At 44.9% G+C, this 22749-nt stretch overlaps 1 protein-coding gene across 1 annotated transcript in view; it reads left to right on the top strand.

Moving 5' to 3' along the window:
• Positions 1–22749, top strand: part of FSTL4 (follistatin like 4) — a 442827-nt gene that overhangs the window by 394055 nt on the left and 26023 nt on the right. The window contains exons 9-13 of the mRNA XM_057541639.1: positions 13179–13340; positions 13726–13860; positions 14791–14817; positions 18056–18174; positions 22467–22616. Of these exons, the coding sequence (XP_057397622.1) occupies positions 13179–13340; positions 13726–13860; positions 14791–14817; positions 18056–18174; positions 22467–22616 (593 nt within the window). The remainder of the gene's footprint in view (positions 1–13178; positions 13341–13725; positions 13861–14790; positions 14818–18055; positions 18175–22466; positions 22617–22749) is intronic.

Below are 22749 nucleotides of genomic sequence, written 5' to 3'. Positions count from 1 at the left end.
GAGGATGGTCTGGCGGTGACAACACCTGCCCCACCTCCCAGCCCATGGGGTAGGGGACGGGGCGGGGGGAGGAGTGTGGGGAGAGAGAGCCACATGCACTTAAAAGGCTGCAAGAGAAGGAGTGTCACCAGGTTTCCATCTGAGCAAGAAGGTGAGGAACACTCACAGAGGAGTTTAAGGATAGAGGACATTTTGCTGACGGCAGAACATGAGTTCTAGAAGGCACAACAGAAGGTTTTGGGGATGGTGGATGCTCCAGCGGCCTAGGCTCTTGTGAAGACTGACAGGATCCCAAATCAAGGGCATGAGGGAAAGGGTCCTGATGGTCCTCAGTTGGAGACGAGGAGACTGGGGACAGGGGCCACTGGGAGGTGGAGGATGCGGGGTTCTGAGGCCCATCTTTAGTCCTGCTGATGGGGGGATGGGGGTCCGAGGAGGAGTGGTTGTAGCCCCCAGGATGACTTCGGCTCCTGGAGACCTCCAGGCCAGCCAGGGTTTCCTCTCTCTCAGCATACGTGAGCTGTCTTCTAACCCCTGCCACTGGAGGCCCAGGTGTCTTTGCCCAGCAGATAGTCCTTTGTTTTTAAGTGAATGGATGGTTCCACTCCCTTGACTTTCAGTCAGCTTTCGTCTTGTTGTAGAACAGCGCCACCTATTTCAGTTCAATCGGTCTGCAAGAGCTTCCAAGTCAGGGCTGACCCAGGGTCTCACCTGGAACCTGACAGGTAGAAGCAAATCCCCCAGCCCCAACCAAGACCTCCGGAATCAGACACTGTGGGGTGGGCCCAGCATTGTTTTAACAAGAGCCCCCGCTCCAGCCAGGGGATGCAGATACACACTCAAGTGTGACAGGTTCCTGGGTCCACAGATTCCCAGCAAAGGGCAGGGCAGAGGCAAAGGCCAGTCTTCAAGGCTGATGCTGGCCACTGGGCACCTCACTGAGGAGACCGGTGCCCAAACCACCAGTTCACTGGACAAACCTACTATCAATAAAGGGGCAGGTCCCACAGGCTTAAGGAAGGTCGGTATTTCCTTTGTGAGGTGGAGGGAGTGGATACAAGTGCTCTATTCTGATAAGTCTTCCCAGACCCCTGTCCCTGTGTCCCCAAAGCTCCCTTCTGGTAATCCTCACCACACTTGCAGTTATGTTACTCATCTTCCCCCTGACAGAAAGCTTCCTGAGGCCAGGGACTGGGTCGATCTTATTCACTGCTCTGTGTGTAATGCCTGACACTTGGTTGGGATGTAATAAATGTTGACTGCACAGTATTGAGTTGACAGAACTTTGTAAACTCAATAAAGACCATTAATGTGCTGCTGGACTCAAAGATGGGAAGTGCCTCAGCCCTCCCCTCTCCTCCCCACACTGCCTTTCCCTCTCCCCCGCCTCTCCCCCTCCCCCTATTGTAATACTTGAAATACTTTGTAATATCTGGTATGGAAAAATGACAATCACTCTTGTTTTTCAAAATTTCTTCTGCTGTTCTTTCACATTCTTTCTTCTAGCTAAATTTGAGAATTATTTTGTCAAGACCCCACTAATTGATTTTAACTGGAATGAGATTAAATGTTTGGCATAATTTGGAGTATCTTGTTTCTTAACAACAGTAAGTCTTCCTATCCAAGATCATCTCTCTCTAATTTTTCAAGTCTTTTTATACGTCTTCAGTGAGATGTTATAGTTTCATTCATTTCGGTCCACTGTGTTTTCTATCTGGTCGCTACTGGTACATAAGTAAGCTATTAATTTGTCTGTCTGGGTACTGGCCCCTTATGGTACTCGCTTATTAAACCTTACACTTTTGGTTCGTTATCTGGAGCATATCCAGGTAAAGTATCATTTTTCTCCACCTCTTTAATATTTATCCCTCTCATTTCTTGCCTTCTATTGACAGTAACATCCAGCAAAATGTTGACAGTCTGATATTGCCTCCTTTCCTCTTTCCTTTTTGTTTTATCCCCACTTAATGTTTCACCATTCTGAAAAGAATGGTGCTGGTCCCACTTTTTATAGAGATATTCTTCATTGTAGAAAGAAAGTATTATTCTGTTCCTATTTTATTGAGGTTTTTTCCCTCAAGAAATGGATTTTGAATTTTTTTCAAAGGCCTTTTAGTGTCTAGCAAGAGAATCAAATGGGTTTTCTTTTTTGACTGCCTTTGACTTGCATATGATTAATTATAGATTTCCTAATAGTCATTGAAACATATTATACTTGGTCACAGTATGTTCTTTTATTGGGTTGGCCAAAAAGGTCATGAGGTTTTTCTGTAACATCTTATGGAAAGTAATACATCTTACCCAATAATACCATGCTAGGTTTGATTTGCTAATATTTTTATGTGTGTATTTGTTTTTTGTGTGTTTTTTTAATTTTTATTGGGTTGGCCCAAAAGTTCGGTCGGTTTTAACATATTATGGAAAAACCTGAACAACCTTTTGGGCCAACCCAATAATACCATGCTAGGTTTGATTTGCTAATATTTTTATGTGGGTATTTGTTTTTTGTGTTTTTTTAATTTAATTTTTATTTTATATTGGAGTATAGTTGATTTACAATGTTGTGGTAGTTTCAGCTGTACAGCTAAGTGATTCAGTTACACATATACATATATCCATTCTTTTTCAGATTCTTTTCCCATATAGGTTATTACAGAAATGGAGTAGAGTTCCCTGTGCTTGCTATACAGTAGGTCCCTGTTGATTATCTATTTTACATATAGTAGTGTGTACATGTTAATCCCAAACTCCTAATTTATTCCTCCCCCCCACATTTCCTCCTGCCGGCAACCACAGGTCTGCTTTCAAAGTCTGTGAGTCTGTTTCTGTTTTGCAAATAAGTTCATCTGTATCTCTTTTTTAGATTCCACATATAAGTGATATCATATGATATTTGTCTTTCTCTGTCTGACTTATTCGCTTAGCATGATGATCTCTAGATCCATCAATTTTTTCTTAATTTTTATCTTATATTGGAGTATACTTGATTAACAGTGTTGTGTTAGTTTCAGGTGTACAGCAAAGTGATTCAGTTATACATATACATGTATCTATTCTTTTTCAAATTATTTTCCCATTTAGGTTATTACAGAAAATTGTGTAGAGTTCCCTGTGCTATACAGTAGGTCCTTGTTGATTATCTGTTTTATACATAGTAGTGTGTATATGTCAATCCCAGACTCCCAATTTATCCCTCCCCCCAACCTTTACCCTTTGGTAACCATAAATTTGTTTTCTAAGTCTGTGAGACTGTTTCTATTTTGTAAATAAGTTCATTTGTATCATTTTTATAGATTTCTCATTTAAGTGATATTATATGATATTTGTCTTTCTCTGTCTCACTTGCTTCACTTAGTATGATAATCTCCAGGTCCATTCATGTTGCTGCAAATGGCATTATTTCATTCTTTTTAATGGCTGAGTAATATTCCATTATATAAATGTACCACATCTTCTTTAACCATTCGTCTGTCAATGGACATTTACATTGCTTACATGTCTTGGCTATTGTAAACAGCACTGCAGTGAACATCAGGGTGCACATATCCTTCCAAATCATGTTTTTCTCTGGGTATATGCCCAGGAGTGAGATGGCTGGATCATATGGTAGCTCTATTTTTAGTTTTTTAAGGAACCTTCATGCTGTTCTCTATAGTGGTTGTACCAATTTACATTCCCACCAACAGTGTAGAGGAGGGTTCCCTTTTCTCCACACCCTCTCTAGCATTTATTGTTTGTAGACTTTGTGATGATGGCCATTCTGACTGGTGTGAGGTGATATATCATTGTAGTTTTGGTTTGCATTTCTCTAATAATTAACAATGTTGAGCATCTTTTCATGTGCCTCTTGGCCATCTTTTTCTTTTCTTTGGAGAAATGTCTATTTAGGTTTTCTGCCCAATTTTTGATTGGGTCGTTTGTTTTTTTTTACATTGAGCTGCATGAGCTGTTTGTAACTTTCGGATATTAATCCCTTGTTAATCATGTCATTTGCAAATATTTTCTCCCATTCTGTGGGTTGTCTTTTCATTTTGTTTATAGTTTCCTTTGCTGTGCAAAAGCTTTTGAGTTTAATTAGGTCCCACTTGTTTATTTCTGTTTTTATTTCCATTACTCCAGGAGACAGCTTGAAAACGATATGGCTGCGATTTATGTCAAAGAGTGTTCTGCCTATGTTTTCTCTAGGAGTTTTATAGTATCCGGTCTTACATTTAGGTCTTTAATCCATTTTGAGTTTATTTTTGTGTATGGTGTTAAAGAATGTTCTAATTTCATCTTTTTATATGTAGCTATCTGGTTTTCCCAGCACCATTTATTGAAGAGACAGTCTTTCCTCCATTGTATAGTATTTCCTTCTTTGTCGTAGACTAATTGACCATAGGTGCATGGGTTTATTTCTGGGCTTTCTGTCCTGTTCCATTGATCTGTACTTCTGTTTTTTGCCAGTACCATATTATTTTGATGACTGTAACTTTGTAGTATAGTCTGAAGTCAAGGAGCCTTATTCCTCCAGCTCCATTTTTCTTTCTCAAGATTGCTTTGGCTATTCGGGATCTTTAGTGTCTCCATACTAATTTTAAGATTTTTTTGTTCTAATTCTGTGGAAAATGCCATTGGTTATTTGACAGGGATTGCATTGAATCTGTAGATTGCCTTGGTTAGTATAGTCATTTTGACAATACTGAATCTTCTAATCCAAGAACATGGTATATCTCTCCACCGGTTTGTGTCATCTTCGATTTCTTTCATCAGCATCTTATAGTTTTCAGAGTATAGGTCTTTTGTCACCTTAGGTAGGTTTATTCCTAGGTATTTTATTCTTTTTGATGCAATGGTAAATGGGATGGTTTCTTTAATTTCTCTTTCTGATCTTTCATTGTTCGTTTATAGGAATGCAAGAGATTTCTGTGTATTAATTTTGCATCCTGCAACTTTATCAAATTCATTGATGAGCTCTAGTAGTTTTCTGGTAGCATCCTTAGGATTTTGTATGTATCGTATCATGTCATCTGCAGTGAGAGTTTTGTTTTGTTTTGTTTTTTGTTTTTTTAATGCTGAACCAGGACAGAAGAGACCTGGTTTTTATTTATTTATTTTTGGTTAGGTTGGGTTTTTGTTGCTGCACGCGGGCTTTCTCTAGTTGCGGTGCACGGGCTTCTCATTGCGGTGGCTTCTCTTGCTGCAGAGCACGGCCTCTAGGCACATGGGCTTCAGTGGTTGTGGCTCGCAGGCTCTAGAGCGCAGGCTCAGTAGCTGTGGCACACAGGCTTAGTTGCTCCGCGGCATGTGGGATCTTCCCAGACCAGGGCTCAAACCCGTGTCCCCTGCATTGGCAGGCAGATTCTTAACCACTGCACCACCAGAGAAGTCCCTGCAGTGAGAGTTTTACTTCTTCTTTTCTAATTTGAATTCCTTTTATTTCTTTTTCTTCTCTGATTGCCGTGCCAGGACTTCAACACCTATGTTGAATAAAAGTGGTGATAGTGGACATCCTTGTCTGTTCCTGATCTTTTTTTTTTTTTTTAATAAATTTATTTATTTATTTTTGGCTGTGTTGGGTCTTCGTTTCTGTGTGAGGGCTTTCTCTAGTTGCAGTGAGCGGGGACCACTTCATCACGGTGCGTGGGCCTCTCACTATCGCGGCCTCTCTTGTTGGGAGCACAGGCTCCAGACGTGCAGGCTCAGTAGTTGTGGCTCACAGGCCCAGTTGCTCCACGGCATGTGGGATCTTCCCAGACCAGGGCTCGAACCCGTGTCCCCTGCATTGGCAGGCAGATTCTCAACTACTGCACCACCAGGGAAGCCCATGTTCCTGGTCTTAGAGGAAATGCTTTTAGCTTTTCACTGATGAGAATGATGTTAGCTGTGGGTTTGTCATATATGGCCTTTATTATGCTGAAGTGTGTTCCCTCTATGCACACTTTATGGAGAGTTTTTATCATAAATGGGTGTTGAATTTTGTCAAAAGCTTTTTCTGCATCTCTTGAGGCAATCATGTGGTTTTTATTCTTTAATTTGTTGACGTGGTGTATCATACTGATTTGTGGATATTGAAAAATCCTTGCATCCCTGTGATAAAACCCACTTGATCATGGTATATGATCCTTTTAATGTATTGTTGGATTTGGATTGCTGGTATTCTGTTGAGGATTTTTGTGTCTATGTTGATCAGTGATATTGGCCCGTAATTTTTGTTTTCTGGTATCTTTGTCTGGTTTTGGTAACAGGGTGATGGTGACCTCATAGAATGAGTTTGGGAGTGTTCCTTCCTCTGTGATTTTTTGGAATAGTTTCAGAAAGATAAGTGTTAACTCTTCTCTAAAGAGTTTGATAGAATTCGCCTGTGAAACCATCTGGTCCTGGACATTTGTTTGTTGGGAGTTTTTTAATCACAGTTTCAGTTTCAGTACTTGTGATTGGTCTGTTCATATTTTCTATTTCTTCCTGGTTCAGTCTTGGGAGATTGTACCTTTCTAAGAATTTGTCCATTTCTTCCTTAGTATTTCTGTTGTGTCCATTGTAACTTCTCCTTTTTCATTTCTAATTTTATTGATTTGAGCCCTCTCCCTGTTTTTCTTGATGAGTCTGGCTAAAGGTTTATCAGTTTTGTTTATCTTTTCAAAGAACCAGCTTTTAGTTTCTTTGATCTTTTCTATTGTTTTCCTTGCCTCTGTTTCATTTATTTCTACTGTGATCCTTATGATTTTTTTCCTTCTACTAACTTTGGGTTTTGTTTGTTGTTCTTTCTCTAGTTGCTTTAGGTGTAAGATTAGGTTGTTTATTGGGATTTTTCTTGTTTCCTGAGGTAAGATTGCATTGCTATAAACTTCAGTCTTAGAACTGCTTTTGCCATGTCCCATAGGTTTTGGATCATCGTGCTTTCATTTTCATTTGCCTCTAGGTATTTTTTTATTTCCTCTTTGATTTCTTCAGTGATCCATTGGTTGTTTATTGTTTAGTAACATATTGTTTAGCTTCCACATGTTTATGTTTCTTTGTTTTGTTTTGTTTTCTTATAGTTGATTTCTAATTTCATAGCATTGTGGTCGGAAAAGATACTTGATATAATTTCAATTTTCTTAAATGTACTGAGGCTTGCTTCTTGGCACAGCATGTGATCAATCCTGGAGAATGTTCCATGTGCACTTGAGAAGAACGTGTATTCTGCTGCTTTTGGATGGAATGCTCTGTAAAAATCAATTAAGTCCATCTGTTGTAATGTGTCATTTAAGGCCTGTGTTTCCTCATTGATCTTCTGTCTGGATGATCTGTCCATTGATGAAAGTGGGGTGTTAAAGTCCCCCACTACTATTGTGTTACTGTCAATTTCTTCTTTTATGGCTGTTAGTATTTGCCTTATATATTGGGGTGCTCCTTGTTGGGTACATATATATTTACAATTGTTATATATTCTTCTTGAATTGATGTTTTGATCATTATGTAGTGTCCTTCTTTGTCTCTTGTAACAGTCTTTATTTTAAAGTCTATTTTGTCTGATATGAGTATTGCTACTCCAGCTTTCTTTTGATTTCCATTTACATGGAATACGTTTTTCCATCCCCTCACTTTAAGTTTGTATGTGTCCCTAAATCTGAAGTGGGTCTCTTGTAGGCAGCAATATATATGGGCTTTGTTTTTGTATCCATTTAACCAGTCTGTGTCTTTTGGTTGGAGCATTTAATCCATTTATGTTTAAGGTGATCATCGATATATGTGTTCTTAGAGCCATTTTGTTAATTGTTTTGGATTTCTTTTTGAAGGACTTTTTTCTTCCCTTCCTCTTTGTTCTCTTCTCTTGGGATTTGACGACTATCTTTAGTGTTGTGTTTGGACTACTTTTTGGTTTTTTTTATGTATCTAATGTAGATTTTTGGTTTGTGGTTCCCATAAGGTTTTGATATAGCAGTCTATACATATACTAGATTATTTTAAGTTGTTGGTCTCTTAATTTCCAATGCATTTCCAATATCCTACATTTGTACTCTCCTTTTCTCACAATTGCTGGTTTTGATATCATATTTGTGTGCAGATGATTTCCTGCCTTTACTATATGTTTGCCTTTACTGGTGAGCTTTCTCATTTCTTGTTTCTAGTGTGCCCTTTTCTTTTCAGCCTACAGAAGTTCCTTTAGCATTTGTTGCAAAGCTGGGCTGGTGGTGCTGAATTCTCTTAGCTTTTGCTTATCTGTATAGGTTTTCATTTCTCTGTCGAATTTGAATAAGAGCCTTTCTGGGTAGAGTATTCTTGGCTATAAGTTTTTCCCTTTCATCATTTTAAATATATCATGCCACTCCCTTCTGGCCTGCAGAGTTTCTGCTGAAAAATCAGCTGATAACCTTGTGGGAATTCCCTTGTATGTTATTTGTTGCTTTTTCCTTGTTTATTTTAATATTTTTTCTTTGTCTTTAATTTTTGTCAATTTGATTACTCTGTGTCTTGGTGTGTTATTCCTTGGTTTTATCCTGCCTGGGACTCTCTGCACTTCCTGGACTTGGGTGACTGTTTCCTTTCCCATGTTAGGGATGTTTTCAGCTATTATCTCTTCAAATATTTTCTCAGGTCCTTTTTCTCTCTCTTCTCCTTCTGGGACCTCTATAATGTGAATGTTGGTGCATTTAATGTTGTCCCAGAGGTCTCTTAGATTGTCCTCATTTCTTTTCATTCTTTTTTCTTTATTCTGTCGCACAGTAATGATTTCCACCATTCTGTCTTCCTGCTCACTTACCGTTCTTCTGCCTTATTTACTCTGCTATTGATTCCTTCTAGTGTATTTTTCATTTCAGTTATTGTATTGTTCATCTCTGTTTGTTTGTTCTTTAGTTCTTCTAGGTCTTTGTTAAACATTTCTTGTATCTTCTCAGTCTGTGCCTCCATTCTTTTTCTGAGATCTTGGATCATCTTTACTGTTATTACTCTGAATTCTTTTTTTCAGGTAGATTGCCTATCTCCACTTCACTTAGTTGTTCTTCTGGGTTTTTATCTTGTTCCTTCATCTGGGACATAGTCCTCTGCCATCTCATTTTGTCTAAATTTCTATGTTTGTGGTCTCCTTTCCACAGGCTGCAGGATCATAGTTCTTCTTGCTTCTGATGTCTGCCCCCTGGTAGGTGAGGTTGGTCCTGCTGCTTGTGCAGGCTTCCTGGTGGGAAGGACTGTTGCCTACCCTCTGGTGGATGGAGCTGGGTTTTGTCCCTCTCTTGGGCAGGGCCGTGTCAAGTGTTGTGTTTAGAGGCAGCTGTAAGCTCAGTACAACTTTAGGAAGCCTGTCTGCTGATGGGTGGGGCTGTATTCCCACCCTGCCGGTTGTTTGGCCAGAAGCATCCCACAGTGGAATCTGTAGGCTGTGGGATGGGGCCAGGTCTCATTGCCAAAATGGAGAGCTCACACTGATCAGTATTCTGAGCCCTCCACCACCAGTGTCCTTTCCCCCACAGTGAGCCATAGCCAACCCCTGCCTCACCATGGGACCCTCCAAGACCCTCAGGTAGGTCTAGCCCAGGCTCCTATGGAGTCACTGCTTTGTGCTGGGTCCCCAGTGCATGTGAAATCTTGTGTGCATCCTCCAAGAGTGGAGTCTTTGTTTCCCCCAGTCCTGTGGAGCTCCTGCACTCAAGCCCTACTGGCCTTCAAAGTCAAATGCTCTGGGGGTTCCTCCTCCTGATGCCAGACCCTCAGGATGGGGAGCCTAACATGGGGCTCAGAACTCTCACTCCTGTGGGGGAACCTCTGTGATATAATTATTTTCCAGTTTGTGTGTCACCCACCGGCAGGTATGGGATTTGATTATATCACAAAAGCTCCCCTCCTACTGTCTCTTTGTGGCTTCTTCTTTGTCTTTGGATGAAAAATATCTTTTTTGGTAGGTTCCAGTCTTTTTTGTCGATGGATGTTCAACAGTTAGTTGTGATTTTGGTGTTTTTGTGAGAAGAGGTGAGCATAAGTCCTTCTACTCCGCCATCTTGTCCAGAATCCTGATTTGCTAATATTTTACTTGGGATTTCGGTATATCTAGTGCTGAGTGAGTTAAGTCTGTAATCATCTATTTTGTGCTTTCTTTGGCAGGTTTCTGTGTCCAGGTTATACAGCTTCATGATAAAATTTGGGACATCTTCTCTGCTGTATGCTCTAGGAATTATCCATTCCTGAAATGTACAAAAGAACTTCCCTATGAAACTAATCAGGGTTCTTTGGGGGTTAGTAGTGCCTTTTTAAAAACAGCTTTATGGACTTTCTTTGTAAAGGAGCCGGTGACGTAGGTGTGCCGAGACACCGTGAATTGAAGAAAAAAAAAAAAACCTGAATAGGTTACCAGAGTAATTCAAGGTAAACTACAAATAAAGGATAATTGAGACAGCAGAAAAAGAAAACAGCTTTATAGAGGTATAATTTATATACAAAAACCTGCACATATTTAATCTATACAATTTGATGAATTTGTACATGTATACGCCTAGGATACCACCACCACAATCAAGGTAACAGACATCCCCATCACCTCCACAAGTTTCCTTGTGTCCCTTTGTTTTTCTTTTTTGTTCATTTTTGTGGTGAGAACACTTAACATGAGATCTACTCTCTTAATAGATGTTTAAGTGCACAACATAATATTGCTGATTATAGGCCCTATATTGTATAACAGATCTCTAGAACTTATTCACTGCATAACTGAAAAGTAGTGCTTTAAAATGTTTTAAATGCTCTCTTCTTGATTCCATGTCAATACTTTAAGTTTCCTTTTAAGTGATTCATTTCATTGGAAGGTTCGTGTTTATTACCTATAATTGAACAAAGTATTTCCATATTTTTTAATCTCCTCTGTGTTCTTTATTTTTTTCACTAAACAAACTTGCCAGAAATTTGGCTATTTTATTCATTTTCACGAACATCCAGGTCTCAGATTTATTAGTTCCAGTCTTTTTTGGCAAATTGATTCATTCCTTTCTGCTTCTATCTCTATTGATTCTTCCCTCACCTTCTTTAAGTTTACTATGTGGCTGCTTGGCAGGCTTATATAAATAAATGGTGATCTAGCCAGGAGCCCAAGTTATTCACTCCCAGATCCTGGCCTCCCACATTCTAGAACCCAGGCTGCTCTACCTCCTTCTCCAACTCCCCACCAGTCCAGTGTTCCTAGGCCCCCCAGCTCTATCTCTGTGCTTTTGAATCATAGCCTCTTGAACAAAACTCTGCTGTCTCTTCAACTTGAACCCCATTCCTCTCTTTACCAAATCCAGGGTACAGGAAGTTTTCCTAGATAAATTACTATTTCTTCCCTCTTTGAACCAAGGGGAATCAGAGAAGAGAGACCCACTTCTGTGTTCTAAGCAGTCCTCCAGATACGCCCTAGCTAGAGCCCCTTTTACTTCATCCATCCCAAGTGGCCTGACCCGTGACAAGGACCTTCTTCCACACCCTGGGACTCTCCCCCAGAACTGCAAACAAAGAGAAACCAAGGAAATGACTCAGATTTTATTATTGTTTGGTCTGTGTGTGGTTAGTCATGGGTGCCTCTGAGCTCATGTTATAGAAACAGCTCTGGCCACTCTGAAGGTGGGTTTGTGCCCTTTGCCAGCTATCCATTTGGCTTTGTCCTCGGCCCCCTACTTTACCCCATAGGTCAACCAGAGGAAAGACTTGAAACTCAGGCTAAGTTGATCAGATTATTACCAGCCTCCTGGGTTTTGACAGGACCTACAGCATCTGTTTCTCACAGTAAGGTAATAGAATTTTTCTTTTGTCCTCAGCCTACCCAAGCACAGATCACTAGAAATCTTCACATTCTAGGATCAACATTATCATTTCCTTCTATATATGCGTCAATTTGTTCCACCTCTAGTCCCAAGAAAAATCTCTCTCCTAACATACTGGGTCACTTTCTTTTTTTTTTTTTAAGTTATTTTTTTTAAATATTTATTTATTTAGGCTGTGCTGGGTCTTCATTGCGGCACGCGGGATCTGCGTCCTGGCATGCGGGATCTTTCAGTTGCAGCATGCAGACTCAGTTGCGGCATGTGGACTTATTAGTTGCGGCATGCAAACTCTTAGTTGCAGCATGCGTGCAGAATCTAGCTCCCCGACCAGGGATCGAACCCAGACCCCCTGCATTGGGAGCGCCGAGTTTTACCCACTGGACCACCAGGGAAGTTGCCCTGGGTCACTTTCTTTTATTGGACAATAGGAGTGTCCAGATAACTCTGGGAAAATGTAGTTGTCGGCTTCAAGACAAAGAATGCATCTCCCAACTTTCCAAAAGGTGTATGATGTGGTTTTTGTTATTGTTGTTGTTTAGTTTAATATCCAGGTGCCTTTACATAAGCTCTCATAAACCCTTTTTGGAAGTATGTAGAGAAAAATGCATGAATAAGTAAGAGCCCCCAATTCCACTTATATATTGATAATTATGCCATATTATAATGATAATTATTTTATTTCCTGGGCCCAGAGCTAGGGGTAAGAGGGAAGATCCTCCAGACAGTCCTCACTCCTTCCTGCCCCACAGACAGCCCATGTAGGAAAGGCCAGAAGGTAGAGGGTACTGATGCCTTGCCTACCCCTGCTCATCTGATGAGTGGACCTGGTCACATCCCCAGCCCTGAACTTGACTACCAGGACCCATGGGTGAGTCAGGAGCCAAGGAGGGCACACTTGCCTTTCACCCATGATCCAGGGGGTGAGAAGTGGAAAAATAAAAATGACCCACTGGAAAACTAATGGTCTTCCCTAGAGCAGTGATGTAATTAGGAGCCCTGCCAGTCAGTGCCCATAAGTACTTTGTGAAGCACTTCCTGCAAGAAATTAAGCCCCTGTCCAATGGCTTTCCGATAAGAGAAATAATATATCTGAATTTTATTCATTCAGAAATAAATTTTGGCAGTTGTTGCTCTTTACGTGTAGCAGCTGAGCAGCCTTAAATATTTGGATGTCTCTCTGATCATATTTAGAATAATGATGAATGCCATGAATTACAGCATACAAAGCCTGACATGTTTATTGTCGGCAATCCATTTTATAGCCCTTTCTTTTAGGGCTTGAGTTGCTGCAGGATGACTGCAAGCTGGTTACAAAGAGAACTCCAGAGTTGTCTCTTGGTTCAGCCCTCTGGGCAGGGTCTCAGAGTTGGACCACAGGCCTGAGTCAGGTGAAGGCCTTTTCTCAACAGCACTAACTCTCACCCACAGTGCCACCCGTCATCCGTGTCTATCCAGAGACCCAGGCACAGGAACCCGGAGTGGCAGCTAGCCTGAGATGTCACGCAGAGGGCATTCCCATGCCCAGAATCACTTGGCTAAAAAATGGCATGGATGTCTCAACCCAGATGTCGAAACAGCTTTCCCTTTTAGGTAAGAGCTCCGCTCGGTGTCTCTGTGCCTTTATTCCCATCAAGTTCAAGCTGACGCTCTCCCCAGGAATGGAAATGAGAGGAGTGATTTGTTTCTAAGTCAGACGTTTGGGGAGCAAACAGATATCTCCCCCAGTTTCCCTGCTCTCTGGACTCACACAGATCTTTCTGAGCACAATGATGAGAAGCTGTCAATCAGGTCTCAGGTATCCTGCAGTTCATTTCTGCTGTTCCAGCCCTTCCTGGGTGTATATCAGGGTACTGGCTGCCCTCAGCCCTGCCAAGGGGCTGTGCATTTAAACTCACCACTTTCAATAGAAGGGAGAAGGGAGGAAGGATGGAGGTCCCAGCTGAACAGGCCACCCTGAGCACTGTCCCTTCTACAGCCAATGGGAGCGAACTCCACATCAGCAGTGTTCGGTATGAAGACACAGGGGCGTATACCTGCATTGCCAAAAATGAAGTGGGCGTGGATGAAGATATTTCCTCCCTCTTCATCGAAGACTCGGCTAGAAAGACCCGTGAGTCCACGCTTGCCTTTGAGCTCCTCACTGAGCTGGTTGGGGGATGTTGGGTGGCAAGGGCCACAGCCACCAATCATGAGCTCCTGGAGACAGGGATAAACCTCATATCCTTCTGTGCTCAAAGCTGGGGACAGGGGGTGGCCAGAGGTGGGTAGACCTTCCCTGTAAACCTAGACAACTCTGGAGGCATAGACAGGGAAACTCTCTGGACAGCAGACAGAACCCAGGACCACAAGGGAGCTCGCATATCATATCCCCCATTCTGCCTCCTACTTGCTCTGTCCCTCATCCACAGAAGTGCTCATGCTAACCACGCACCAGCGGCTGCTGCCCATCCACAGCCCAGGAACTGGCCTGTGCACGCTCACACGCCTGCCTTTACTCCAGGGATTGTTGCCCACCGGGGGTGCTAAGCAGGCTCTCCCTCGTAGCTCCTGCTCCCCAAGAGACCCTGCAAGGTTGATTTCATGGACATGGGTGTTGGACATGGTCTCCTTCCCTTGATCAAAGGCTCTAAGCTGAGTCTTTATCATCAAGGGAGAAAATCAGAAGTATTGCAGATGGTCTTCCTAAGGAGAATCCTAGCAGAAAACCAGCTTGCTCCTGGAAGTAGTCCAGGAGGTCTGGGAGAGACGTTGCTTGCTCTTTATCATCCACAGAAGAGGAGAGTCCCATTCGCTTCTGTGATCCTGGAACCTGATTCATTAGGAACCAAAAGGGTCCTGAGCCCTGGAAGCATTTGTCCAACGTCCAGCGTCCCCCCTCAGTATTGCTGGGGCCATGAGTGGTGCAGGTTCTATACATGATGGACTAGATACCAGTATGTTCATGAACTGAATCACTACAAGGAAGGTTCTGAAGTTGCATTCTTCTTTTTTTTCCTTCCCTCCATCACGTTCCTGCTTTCACCATTCTCTGATGCTGCAGTTGCAAACATTCTATGGCGAGAAGAAGGTACCAAGCTTTCTTATTCTGTGTCGTGCCTGTGATCACGTGTGTTCATGGTTCCATAACAAGCCATCTTTCCATAAGCCACCAACAGCTTTTCCAGACATCAAGCAGTCCCCACAAGTGGGGTCCACGGGCCAAATCAGATGGGAGAGGGGAAGTCCATGTCAAAATCAAGTGGCACACTTGAGGCAGATTTAAACTTACTAGTGTCTTTAACGGACATTAGACGATTAGAATTTTTAAAACGGAAGTTTCCATTTAAAGCAATTTTGAAACCTCCACTGACGCCAGCTTCTTGGCAGGGGTCCTGGTCAGAGCTGGGCCTTAAACTTTTTTCCAGTAACTGATACTGGTGTTGGGGTTTAGTGTATACTTTGAGGAAATGCTGAATAAAAAAGCTACCATGATTTCTGTAAATGTATATTTACATGTATATTTCTAAATGAATGGGTTTTTAAAATTTGTATCTATCTAACAATCTGTAGATGTTAGGTTGGGCCATACAAAATTGCCATTTTTGTATATCAAAAATGGTCTAATAACATGGCTCCAAAAATAGCGAGCACATGTGGGTGCTGGGTTAAAGGGCCTGAGTCACTCTGTGGGGTGTACGTGCATTCGTGGACCCCAACCCTACCTATGAACCCCTCCACCAGAGAGTCTAAATCCCCTGAGGGTAACTTATTCTCCAGCTAGGTGGACAGAGGGACGGTATGAGAAGCAGCAGAAAGCACCATGCAATTTCGGGGCTAAGCACTAAATTTCCTCCTTTAAAAACCGTCATATTTCCTTAAGAACTTCCATGTTACCTACGGTGTAGCATGTGCACGCATACACACACTCAGAGTAATTTCCTGAATGTCAGGCACTAATGCTCACACAGTAAGTCTGGGAGCAAAACAAAGGCAGAGCCCGGAAAATGAGGGATTGCTGCCAATGGGCTTTAGGAATCCTCAGAAGGAAAGTCAGAGCAGCAGTCGCTAATCATGGACGGTGGTCCCTTGACGCTGCCTGAACTTAGTCGCTAGGCCACAGTGCACACAGAGAGCTTTGGCTCTGTGTCTTTAAAAGGTGTTTTCTAAGGGGTGTTTCCAAATTTCAAAAGAGGAGACCTGCAGAGAATGCAGGAGGCCCTGGAAAGTGTTAAATGCAGCTCTGGAGGCCCAAAGGCCAACTTAAGACCCACAGCTGCCTCGGGCCTTTAGGCTGGCTGGTGCTGCGCTAATATTGGACAACCCAGCAGCGAACAAACTCCATCACGCCTGGACAGCTAGCTGCTCACACCCCTCCCTGCTCAAACTCCAGGCCTGGAGATAGGGAAATACAGAAGCAAAAGCAAAGAAGCCAGCAGGGCCCCAGGGCGCTCTCAGCTCTCAGTAGGAGCAGTGAAATGATGGGCGCGCAGAAGCAGAGAAAGCTCCTGTGTGCCCCCTTGGTCAAGCTAATCCCAGGCAGAACCTTCCAGGGGCTGGCTCGTGAGGCCAGCTCTCCTGTGAAGCCAGTTATTTGTGGAGCAAGGCCTTGGTGAGCCTCACATTGCACTGTCGACTGTGACAAGGCCCGGTGCTCAGCCTGCAGTGTAGCCACAGCTGCAAAGCCCACGTGGGCTCTACTGAGCTTTCCGTCTCATGTGGGTTCTTCCAGCTACTGATTTTCCAAAAACCTTGGGAGGCTATTGTGGGGTCTGTGGTCTTGCAGGGACTTTGACCCCCTCTGGCCCCTACAGGTTTGAGTGAGAGAAGCGTGCCAGGTGAGAGTGTACAGAAGAGAAAGTCCTCCTGGAGACAGGATAGATTGGGGTCAGAGCGAACGTGTGCTACCTAGCCCACTCCAAACACTGGACCGCCGTGTAGGAGACGCTGGCCTGCTTTGTCTGGCTCTCAGGACGGGCTGCTCAGCACCCCAGGATTCCCACTGGGACCTATGCAGTGCTCCCAGGTGCTCCCAGCTTCTGAGAGGCTGGCGTCTAGCTGTCTTCAGTGGCAGGAGCCCTCCTGCCCGAAGCCCCTCTCAGCACAGAAGCAGAGGCAGGTGAGGCTGTGTCACACAGTCAGGGACTTCTGTCCACACTGGGAACCACAGGCACTGGGGAAAACGACCTGCAGGGCCACAGAAAGCAAGTGGAACGGTGATTCCTATTTGCCTGTTTTACTGTTTTCTAACTCACTAAAAACTTACCCAGCTAGTCAGTTAAGTCAGTACACTGGTTTTCTCAGCATGCCTGAAAAGAGAGAATTTTCCACATAGCTCATTCTCTTAGAATTCATAGCAATCTTTTCAATGTTTTACCTTCAAACGAAATGAAGGGAGGGAGGAAGGGGAGTGGAGAACGAGGGAGAACTCTAGACCTTACCCACCCTTGTGCCATGTTGACCTTTTATGGAGAGCAGGGTGAGGGGACAGAGCCCAGGGCTGGGGCTCAGGGTCTAACCCCCGCTCGGGCACGAAGGCACATGGGGAGCCTTCCAAACCCCTCCCCATCTTGGACCTCACGTTCTTTGTCTTTAAAATAAGGAGGCTGAACTAACTGCTCCCCAAGGCCCCTTCTCTGCTGGTCTAAGGAGATTTCTCCCCAGACAGCCCTGGGCTGGGATGGGGGTGCAGGCAGGTGGCCTAACCAGGCTGTGGGCTCCGTCGCCTGGCATGGGGCTGCTGTAGGGAAACTGGTAGGGCAGATGTTGGAGCAAACTGTCTTGAAGGAAGGGCTCACGTGCACAGACAGGCCCGGTTTGGACAAAGGAATACCAGCCACAGCTCGCTTAGGTCCCCACATCCCAGGTAGCAGCACTGTACATAGATGTGTTTAAAAAAAATAAAAGCCTTCGCTTTTTTGGCATCACCTGATCTGTTCTGATTTGACTGGTTGACAAAGACCACGGGAGACTTTGTCTTTCAGAACAGGAAAGGTCAAATGTATGTCAAAGCCTAGGCTGTCACTTATTTGGAAACTCGGGTTGGCGGCCAGCCCTGGATGACCTGGCGCAGGTATGCGTGTCTGGGAGGACAGCCTGGGGATTGCAGAGCCCTTGGTGTACATATTGATTCGCAGCCCTCGGGCACTCGCTCCCCACACACCGCCTGCTCGTCTCCCCTCACCCCACCTCGACCAGGCCTTGCACTCTGTGCCTGTAGCAGACGCAGCTAAACTGTAGGTTTCATCTGTGCCTGAAGTGGCATGTGACCCTGCCTGGGGACCAACTGCTAGGAAGGGCCTAAGTGTGGCTGTGCTTGCTCCTCGCAGGCCTCAGTGTGGGAAACATGTTCTACATCTTCTCCGACGATGGCATAATCGTCCTGCACCCAGTGGACTGTGAGATCCAGAGGCACCTCAAACCCACGGAGAAGATCTTCGTGAGCTACGTAAGTGTCTGTGCCTGGGGCCCGTCCATCTCACGCACAGCGTCCTGAGAGGCAGCCTGGCACCGTGTGTGCCCCTTGATGTCTTAAATTCCATTTGCTACATGTGGTGTGGCTCCAGGTGTGGTTCAAGGCTAAGCAAGGAGCACGTGAGGCTTAAACTCTCATTCCTTCCTCCAGCGGCCACTGCCATGCACTGAGCCTGAGGGGAGGCCCAGGGCGGACAGATGGGTTCCTGGCCTCTGCGAGTTCACAGTCAAATGACGGAAACAGAAGTGTGAACAGACAGCTGCCAACCAAGTGCTGCTGTGGAAGGATGTGTAAGGTGCACTGGAACATTGAGGAGAGAGGCCTCTCCAGACCTTGGGGGACAAAGTCAGAGAAGGCTCCTGGGGCAGGTGATGCCTGGGCTCAGCTGTGAAGAACAGGTGGGAATCGGTGATGGGTTTCGAGAGGAAACGTCATGAATATGGAGCACAGAGGCATAAAACATCAGGTCACATTCAGGGAACCGCAAATATTCTCTATGCCTGGAGGGACAAATGGATGTGGGAAGGGCCTCAGATTCAGGATGACAGTAGGTAAGGGTCAAAGCTGAGGAGTTCTCATGGGAAGCACTGAAGAACTTCAAGTGAAGGATGGCCAGGATCAGGGTGCTTTGGGACCTGTGCAGGGCCTCACGGCGGGTAATGATCAGAAGGGTTGCACTAGAAACACAGAAGGGAGTGAAGAGGCTGTTGTGATCCCCCAGGTGAGGGTGGTGACCTGGGTTAAGCCAGTGGTGGTGGGAATGGGAAGCACTGAGTAGATTTTAGAGCTTGGAGGCCCTCAGTGGCCTCCAGGGAACAGGGGAGAGAGCTTGAAATGTGTGAATGGCCCACGCATCAGAGCTGCTGTGAACAAATAAGAGGCCAGGTAGAAAGTGGCAATGTGACATGCAGTGCGCAGAGGCAAAAGAGATGATTGCGGGTAGCAGGTCCAGAAAAACCCTTCCAACCCTCAAGACCCAACTCTCAGGAGGCGTCCTCCAGAGCTGTGCTTCCCCGCCCCACGGCTCTGTCCCTCCCACTGGTATCCCACTTGGTGTTGTGTTGGTGGTTTCTTGCTTGAGGTCTGACCTCTTCTACTAATCCTAGCGACTTGAGGGTAGAAGTATGGCATTAATCCAAGAGTCACCTAAAAGCCCCCGCGTGCCCTCTCCTTGAAGACAGACAGTGGATAAACTGGGGCACAGTAACGGGCTTGGAGCTAATGGAGCAAGCGGGCCTGGCCCAGACAAGTTCCTGAACCGGGTGTGTTGCACTGCTGTCCTGACTGGTGGTGTCCCTCAGAGCGTCGCATTTCTCACATTTGCAGCTTGGGAGCAGCTGTTTTCTAGGCTATTTCATTTGAATTAATCATGTTTTAAAGTATTACCTCTGATAAGTTTTCCCTCCACGTGATAGCCACAAAACCATCAAGAAAGAGTGGTCCTAGTTAATTTCCAGCAGTTAGGTTTGAATAATTGTAACCCATCACATTGGCACTAATTTCTCATATATTTGCAATAACCTAACCTGTAGCTTGTAGGGGACATCTCTCAAATCCTAACCAGGGCTCAATTTTCCGAAGAAACTAGGACAAGACACAGTAAGAGAGGTCTTGTAGGCGTTTCAGGCAACACAAGACCTCTGTGAGCAATGGAACAGTCCCAAATAACATTTTCCTCATCTAAAACATGCCTAGAACCTCACAGGGGGGTTACAGTGAGCTGACCCTCCTTCTCAAGTGCTGAGTGAGTAGGAGGTTGGCATCTCATCTCCAGCCCCTCTGCTGGATGAGATGTTCACTTTGCCCAGAAGGAAGTGGCAGGATTAATAGGTAAGGGCACAGGCTTTAGAACAGGATCTGTACAGGTGGGTTCAGGTCCCACCTCTGTCACTCAGCAGGCTAAGTGGCTTTCGAAAAGTTACTTAACCCCTCTAAGCCTCTGTTTTCTCACAGGCAAATTGGGGTTATTGTGAGGGTTAAATGTGATGACAGAGAGTGGCAAGTGTAAAAGGAGAAAGACCTGTTTCAAAGATATTGCAGCCCTTTAGGAAAGAAACGGGGCTGGAGATGGAAAGTAGAAGAACTCTGAGATTTAGGAGGCAATCTCTGTAGTCCTCGATGACTAATTCACAGTGACTTGTGTGGGAGAAGGAAGAATCAAAGATGGTGTTCCTGCTTTGGACTTGGCTGACCAGATGCTGATGAGGACCCAGAGGAGGAGCAGGGATGGAGGCGAAGACCAGTTCAGATGTGGATGGTTGTGTATGAGGTGACTGTAGGGGAACCACGTGGGAACTGGGGAAGGTGGTTCTGAGCTAAAGACACAGATCTGGGAGCCATCAGCATGAGAGTACTGACGAAAGCCTGGATGGGAGACCCGATCGCCAAGGGTGCATGTGAGTGATTTGAGTCGGGCGCCTAGCACAGAACCCTGGGGGGCATGAGCAGTTAAGGGGCAGATGCACCAAGAGGAACCACAAAGGTTGAGACAGTGTTGGACAAGAGTCATGAGGAGAAACATGAGAATGTGTATCATGGAAGACTAAAGGAAAAGAAGGTCCCCCTTTCTCTCATTTATTCATTCAACAAATATATTTTAGGCACCAATTCTGTGTCAGGCACTTTACTAGGTGCTAAGAGTATGGCAGTGAGCCCAACAAAGAGCCTGCTCTCAAGGCGCTTACTACCTAGTGAAAAAAGAAAGACTAAACATAGGTAGACAAACAAACGCAGAAGGTCAAGTGGTAGATGAGAAATGCGGCAAGATGAGGCAGTGAGGGTGCCGGGACGCTAGGCTAGGTGAGACCAGAGAGGGTGTCTCAAGAAGACGACACGTAAGCTGACACCCAAAGGACATGAGGAAATAAACCAGGTAGACATCTGATGAACAGCCAGCTGCACAGGCCCTGGTGCAGGAGGGCGGCGTGAGTGCAGAAGAGCAAGCATGCCGTGTGCCCAGGATGGATGGGAAAAGGAGAAAAAAAGGCAGAGATGGGCAGAGGAGCCAGAGTGTTCAGGGCCTCGCTGGCTTCAGGGAAGACTTGGACCCTGTTCTGAGCAAGAAAGAATGTTACTGTGGTGGAGGGAGTTGAGCTGACTTGTATTTCACAGTGATCCCTGTGGTTTCTGTGTCAGGAACAGCTAGCAGGAGGCCAGGGTGGAATCAAGGAGCACAGTCTGAATGCTGTAGCAGTTACTCAAGGGACAGATGTGGCTTGAGCCAAGGTGCAGAGGTGGAAGTGTTCGGAAAGTTTAATTCTGAATATATTCTTGAAGGTAAAACTGAAATGATTTTTGATGCATTGGATGAAGGCTGAGGGCATGGGGAGAGAAAGCAGTCAAAGATGACCTGAAAGGTTTGGTCTAAGGAATTAAAACAAGGGAGCTGCCATTTATTTGAGTGGAATGAGCAAGATTGGGAGGCAAAATTGAGAGTTGATTTTGGACTTATACATTTGAGATGTAAATTAAATAGCCAAGTAGACCTAGGAAGTGGCTAAGTCTGGAGTTCCGAGAAGAGGACTGAGCTAAAGATATGAATTTGGGAGTTGTAAGCACGTAGATTGTGTCTAAAGTCATAGGCGTGGATTAACAAAGATTAGCAAAGAAAGTGGATTTTAGAGAAGTCGTCCAGGAGCGACCTCTGAGCATCCTGGCATCTAGAGATCAGCAAACAGAGTAGGACTGAGCAACGGAGAAGGATCAGCCACTGGGGAGGATGGAGGGAAAAGAACCAAGGAGTAGTCAACACGCTGTCAGATGATGCCCCAAGTTCAAATAAAATGATGGCAGAGCTTGAATGTAATAACTGAGAAGTCAGCCTGGAGCTCGGTGAGAACACCACCAGCTCTGTGCTGAGGACTAGAGCCAGAGGATTAAGGAGCTTGTGAGAGGTGAGGAAGCTGAGAGTGTGCAGGTAACTCCTTCAGGAGTCTGGTCATTGACAGAAGTTGTTTATATGATGGATGGGGATGAGGAAAGGGAGAAGGTAGCTCACAAGAGTGGAAGAACATGGACCACGCAGCTGCTGATTGAGAGGCCGGCAAAGGGAGTTACAGCCTCAGTAGGAGCAGGAGGAGGTGAAAGATGAACGGAACGTGGAGTGAAAACCTGGTGATGCAGGAGGGCGCACATACTGTGCTCTCTGGATGTGAAGAATTCTGGGAGAGGAAGAAAGGGACAGAGCAGGGTCGGGGAGAGGGAACCCAGCGATGATGGGGGAACAGGAAATTAAGAAGACATATGGCAACCTGTCTCCTTTGCAGGAAGAAATCTGTCCTCAAAGGGAAGGAGGCGCCACCCAGCCCTGCCAGTGGGCGTCAGCAGTGAATGTCAGGGACCGCTACATCTACGTGGCCCAGCCCGCGCTGAGCAGAGTCCTCGTGGTCGACGTGCAGGCCCAGAAAGTCCTCCAGGTACATCTCTCTGAGGGAAGGGGGAGCTTGCAGTTCTGGGGCACAGCCGGCCACATCCTTCTTTGTTTTCCACACACTCCCCAGCTCCTAGGAGAGGTGATCAGAAGTGGGAGGGAGCAAAGAAGATTCATGT

The sequence above is a fragment of the Balaenoptera acutorostrata genome, chromosome 2 (assembly GCF_949987535.1).
Source record: "Balaenoptera acutorostrata chromosome 2, mBalAcu1.1, whole genome shotgun sequence".
In the NCBI taxonomy this organism is placed as follows: domain Eukaryota; kingdom Metazoa; phylum Chordata; class Mammalia; order Artiodactyla; family Balaenopteridae; genus Balaenoptera; species Balaenoptera acutorostrata.
This window is presented reverse-complemented; position numbering and strand designations above follow the sequence as displayed.